The 5980-nt window shown below is 37.2% G+C and overlaps 1 protein-coding gene across 4 annotated transcripts; it reads right to left on the minus strand.

Annotated features, from left to right (window-relative positions):
- Window positions 1–312: 312 nt before the first annotated feature.
- Window positions 313–5182, minus strand: LOC116010649 (nucleobase-ascorbate transporter 6). Of its 4 annotated transcripts, none has more exons than XM_031250138.1 (15): window positions 4905–4997; window positions 4596–4821; window positions 3944–4041; window positions 3667–3840; window positions 3310–3410; window positions 3072–3147; window positions 2836–2895; window positions 2557–2741; window positions 2028–2124; window positions 1790–1876; window positions 1469–1527; window positions 1265–1356; window positions 1108–1185; window positions 859–1019; window positions 313–770 (listed from the first exon to the last, which is right to left on the minus strand). In XM_031250138.1, exons 2-15 carry the CDS (start codon window positions 4702–4704, stop codon window positions 555–557), a joined length of 1593 nt encoding a protein of 530 aa, XP_031105998.1. In that variant the 5' UTR covers window positions 4705–4821; window positions 4905–4997; the 3' UTR covers window positions 313–554. The 4 variants fall into 4 exon arrangements, with proteins under 4 accessions (XP_031105998.1, XP_031105996.1, XP_031105995.1 ...); XM_031250136.1 differs by lacking the exon at window positions 4905–4997 and adding an exon at window positions 5164–5182 and having other exon boundaries at window positions 555–770; XM_031250135.1 differs by having other exon boundaries at window positions 555–770; window positions 4948–5031.
- Between the last annotated feature and the right edge of the window lie 798 nt (window positions 5183–5980).

Genomic DNA, 5980 nt, shown 5'->3' on the forward strand with positions numbered 1-5980 from the left:
AATTATATCTAGACGATCTAATGGATAGGCTCCTAGGAGAGTTATCAATCATATCGTATATATGGTAGGGTTCAGGTGAAAACAAGCTCCCCGAGATTAAAAGTGAGAACAGATTTTATTTATTTATAACATAAATGTAATACTTTATAACAAAACTGTAATAAATAGCTTACTGGATTTGATATTACTAAACTCAAACTCATATAAGACCCAAATTCTCATAACTCAATCTATCTCACGAATTTCACAAGAGAATTTGCCAAGTATAATAACTAGTTCTTAATTTCCATAATAGTTAACTAAATTTCACTATTGAAACTAAACCAAAAAACACAGGCACAAGAAATAAGCAACATCACTCCATTATAACCAACAAATTTACAACAACAAATATAATAAAATGCTCTAAGCAGTCAGACTATACTGCAGTATAAAGAAACACATAGGAGAATGAAAATTGTTGCATCTTTAGTGCCTCGAAACATGATGGTTTCGAGGAACGCAAATGCTGCAAGGATTGACGATGAGAATCGCTATCACTTTCCCTTCCTTGATCATACCGATGGGAAATACTTGTTGAGGTTGAAAGGGAGGGAGTAGAATTCCTCGCTTCGGGTATCAGTCTTGAAAGACCTGAACTTGTCCCACCAATGCTTGCCTCGGTCCCTCCTTATGTGATGATCCTTGTGCATCGTGTTGTCTAAGAAATACGCCAGAATCCCCGCCACAAAAGCCTCCGATGAGAATGGCACGTTCACAATGTCGTTGAACTGAAACGAATAATTCATTAGTGTGACAAAATAGCCAAAACCGAATTGTAGGCGGGGAATAATCACAGGACGGTTTTTATGTGCATACCCATCTCCCGCTTGTGTGGACGGGTCCATAGCCAGCGATGACTGTGTACTCGTTGAAGTATTGAGGGACAGATAAACCGAGAAAGATTGAAAAGCCTAGTATGAACTTGGTTCGGAAACTATTCAGATTGCAAAACTGAAGGAAGCTTAAGCCCCCCGCACCTGAGCACACGTAATGATCATGAGAACTTCAAAAACGTTTGAATCGGGGATATTAAAAGTACATACACGCCTAGTAATACACACGTACCGACATAACCGAAGAACAAACAATATAACGCGCCTACTATTGGTGCTGGTATCGAAGCAAAGATGGCTCCAAATTTCCCTGATGATCACAATTTGGTCAGAAAACTAAAACACCGGGATTCTGTAAATCACAGAAACCATAACCGTGTATAATTTACCAAGAATAGAAAAGAAAATCATGAACCCAGCAGATATCTGGACTACTCTTCGACTGCCAACACGGGTAAGTGCTAGAAGGCCAGCATTCTCACTGCATACACAAGCAAATAAGACTTTTATGGGCAAAAGTGCTTCGGGACTTCAGCAACTACTTTATAAAGAGATTAACATGTGGATTTGGAGTTTTTAGAAGCGAAACTTACATGGATACGGAAGATCCATTTCCAGTTCCAAACAGCCCAGATAATAAAATGGCAATTCCCTGGAAAGCCAAAAAAATTTATCGCCTTTGGGGACTGACATCAAAGGCTAAAAGATGTCACCGAAAAATAATCACTTGTTTAATGAGACATGTCAGACATAATGAGAATTATGAATGCAATCAAGCAAAGGAAAGGGGTGAGGACATAAAAGATGTCACCAAAAAATTTACTTTATTTTATTTTTCGTTTTTTCATTCTCCACCTTTCACCCCGTAATGAGGAGAGAATCTGCAACTCAAATATGCAAACGAATGTCATTACCTGCCAACCTACGCCACGGCTTAGAATGGATGGTGGCAATGGAGTTGCACTTGCAAACCTTGCAACGGCAATGAAACCACCAGTAGACTGCAAACACCACATTAATCCAAGCAAAATAGGAAGTCAATTCAAGACCCGCATTTAAATTTATAATTAAAAGTTAGCGTTAACAATGCAAAATAATAATAATAATAATAATAAATCCAATATTTCTTTGATCTCGAAGGTGAAAACAAACCTCTACGAGCGCAACAAATGCAGCCATCATCATGGCAAAGGCTTCGCCTGCATCGAACGAAGGGGCTCCCCATTGAAAGGGGTATGGAATTCTAATCCTGTAAACATAATCGCAGTTAAGGAACATATGAAAATCTTGAAGACATCAAACTATGTGTAGTTTCTGATTTAGAAGATACGAGTAATGTTAGATTTCCATCTTAAATTTATCTCTTCTTGTGGCATTACTCAATTAGTTTTTCTTTGTATTTATTACTAAGTTGACTCTATTTTAACTTACAATGCCAATCCATGAGCTATCAATAAATACAACTAGTTCTATTGTCATATTAGGAAGAAAACACTAAAGAGATAAGTTTTAAAAAGGGAAAATATTTCATCCAAACTTTGATCATAAAGTAGATTGTTTAATAGAACAAATTGATATTTTATAAAATTCAGACCGTACTGTACATTTATGATATGGATTTGTTAACCAAAGCAAGCACTCATCTGAACTGTTCTTTGCGTACGCAAATATTATCGCTTACCATGGTGCAGCATCAATGAGTCCCGAGCGATCAGTTCGGCAGCTTACTTGGGTCTTTGGTGGCTTCCCGTTATAAGCCCCACCAACAGTAAGTAGGAGGGCATAAATCCAAACAATTGCTACCGAGAATATTACAGCAAAACGATCGAAAATATGCTTCCCCGGCTTTATCAGACGAGCCAGATACTGAAATGCCAACATTAATTATTTTATGATTAAAACGATGCATTTGAATGGATGAATGGAATTTATGTTTACTTAGAATTATATGGATTCATACCTGGGAGAAAATGACTAAAATGACAAGCTGTGGTAACCCTATTTCGACACATTTTGCAACCTAAACAACAGCAATCAAATCATAAATTAATAATTAGCCGATTAGAGGGGCAAATTGCAGAGGCGAAATGCGAATTAGAGTACAAAGAGACAATAGTTTCTTCTCTTTTTTTTTCTTGAAAAAAGTAGAATAAGGCAGAGCAGAACTATTAACAATCAATATTTACGTGTACTCACCCCAGGGAAGCCAAACTCGTAGAGACCAAAACCAGCAAGAGCAACCAATGGAACTGCTGAAAGCGGGCTCAAAAACCTAAAAGGCCACGGGAAAAAAATAAATATTTATAAAGGTGAGTTTCTACATCTCAAAGTCAATAATCTTCAACGAGACATTACTTCTGAGATTGATAACTAAATTAGTGTGCCATTGCCTACAGAATCCAACAGCATATATACAATTACAATGTTAACCAACCTTGTAACGTTGCGCCAGAGACCACTAAAGCCTAAGACTATCTGGATAGTTGAAGCGACAATAAGTGCGCCTTGTGTTGCCCGCATTATCTTCTTGAATTTCTGTTGAGAAGGAAAACAAATAATTAGGAAAAACATTACAGCAAGTCTGCAACTGAACATGGCATTTTCGAGTAATCATCTTCAGCTTTTCCCCTGTTTACCACATAGGCCCCGAATATGTTCTTGGGCACAGAAAAGCGGTGGCAATTAAAATTAGAGGGTGTGTGTTGAAGCGGAATACTTCTTATGAAGCTAATACTGTAATCTCTAATACTTCCAAATTATGTATAGGTTGCAGAGTCTCAAGGGTACAAACCGATATCGGGTCTGGGTCATTCCAACGACCAGACAGGATAATTGAAATCGTTGGTACAACAAAGGTGTACGACCCTCCGATCACAGCAGGCAATCTGGTCCCAAAGAAAGACTGCAACAAGGTGTTCAGCCCCGCAACAAATAGCAAGGTCTGAATAACTTTGGCTTTCTCCTCCTGCAACAAACGCAAATGCCAGTTCATTCAAATACGAAATTCTGTTCGGAGCAAGAAATTTTTTTAAAATAATTAAACAGCAAAAAAGTCTTCGAGGCCTAACATTTCCACCTCCCATCTGGGGAACGAGGGCGGTGGGAATTATAACTGCTGTGCCAAGCATCACAAGATAGTGTTGAAATCCAAGAAGAATGGCCTCAGCTGCAATACAGCAATAACACTATATGAATGTAGGCTAATAAGGAAGAAAATCAATATATGCAGATTTTAAAATACCCAGAAAAGAAACACAAAGATGCAAGAAAGCCAATTAAGGATGTGGTTTTAAACCAATTTCCTTGTCACATTTCTTAACAGCAGAAACAAGAAAAGGGAAAAAGTTTTTCACTTAGTTTAGGGTGGTTTTCAAGCACAAACAACAAGAACCATCTATTCTGAACAAAACTAAGCCCATATAAACCAACTCAAGCATAAAAAATTGCATGTATAATAGAATACCTAATCTGTCAGCAAAGAAATTCAAGCAAAGAATTCCTCATTTCCTAGAAAAGTACATTTCAAGCAGAATACAGAAACCATGAAACCATGACATTCAATACACTTATCACTACTCCAAGGTCAACTACACTCCTACTAAGATGCAGATAACATTAGGATAAGTAGAGAAAGCAATAGAACTACACCATCATATCAGAGAAGCAATAACCTAGCTCAAAGCATTAAACACTTTCCATAAACCCTTAAAAGAAACTCACGCCAAGGAGGAGGACTAGTAATGCAGTAAGAAACATTGGGAAGCTGATCCTTTGGTGGATGTGGCGCTGGCTCATCCGCCTTTGGTCCCGGAGCTCCGCCACCTGCCATCTCTCTCTCTCTCTCTCTCTCTAAAACTACAAGTAGATAATGCTAAAACAACCAACCCAGACCACAGCAAAGTTTCTAGAGAACAGTGCTCACTGGAAGAAGTGCAAAAGCCCAAATCTGCACAAAACCCAGATAAGAAGATCAATCAGAAAGGTCACCACTAAGCAGATATCCAAGAAAAGACTCAAACTTTAGAATACCCAGAAAGCAAAGATTCAAGAATAGGTACAATTTTTTGAGTACCCAGAAAGCTCAAACTTTAGAATGAGGGAGGAATGCCAGTGCTACAACACCTCACATGGGGGATTTGTACACATCCTCTCTCACCCGCCGCCCCACCCCACCCCCTACCCCCATCAAACCCAAACTGTACATACATAACAATAAAACTCGGAAAATGGTACTTATTGTGAGAGTAACAAGTTAACAACAATTAAATTGTGAACCAAAGTAAGTTACCATAGCAAGAAACGAGACTAAGTTTGTTCTACACTTCTACCTTTGGCTTGCTGTACAATAACCTCAAAAGTGGGTGTGCATTAAATGTCAGCAAATCAAGAGGCCCCACTTCGAAATTAAAGGGAGTTCAAAAAAGGGGTAGTAGGGAGAGAGAGATAAAGAAGAAAAACTTTTGTGTAGTATTGTCTGTTTTGTTGTTTTTGTCGCGCAAAAAGGCATAAGAAAAATATAGGAAAAAGAGGCTACAGTCCAGAAATAGTAACAGGGGAATGTGGGTAGGAGCAAAATGGTGATCCAGGATCATAATTCATAAGATTAGAATTGCCCAAAATTGTTTTTGCCAAAACCCCTCTCTCTCTCTCTCTATTAAGGATTGATTAAAATAATGCAGTAATTCCAATAAAGAATCTGGCAGTCACTAGTTTATTTAATGCTTCTTTTTTAAAAAAAAATCTACTGCCCTTTTTTTTAAACCATTATTTCAATCAATATAGAAATTAAATTAATCTAAAATTAAATTACTATATTTTTTGAAAATAAATTAAATTACTATATAAAACAAGTATTATTTAATTTACAAAGTCCAAAAACGAAAAAAGTCAAAAAAAAACACATTGAAGATGAATCAAACTCCTAGCTTCTTACTTTTAATAAAAATTATACATTAATATTAAACTAAATATTTGGCAAATTTTTCAAGATGGAACAAGCTGGGATATGGTGATGTGTTCTTTGATGATAATGGACGCATTATTGCAACGAGTAAGTTCTATTTTAAGCAACACGTGGACCATAGTTTTTTTTTTTCGAGGGATTG

The sequence above is a fragment of the Ipomoea triloba genome, chromosome 2 (assembly GCF_003576645.1).
Source record: "Ipomoea triloba cultivar NCNSP0323 chromosome 2, ASM357664v1".
NCBI lineage: Eukaryota > Viridiplantae > Streptophyta > Magnoliopsida > Solanales > Convolvulaceae > Ipomoea > Ipomoea triloba.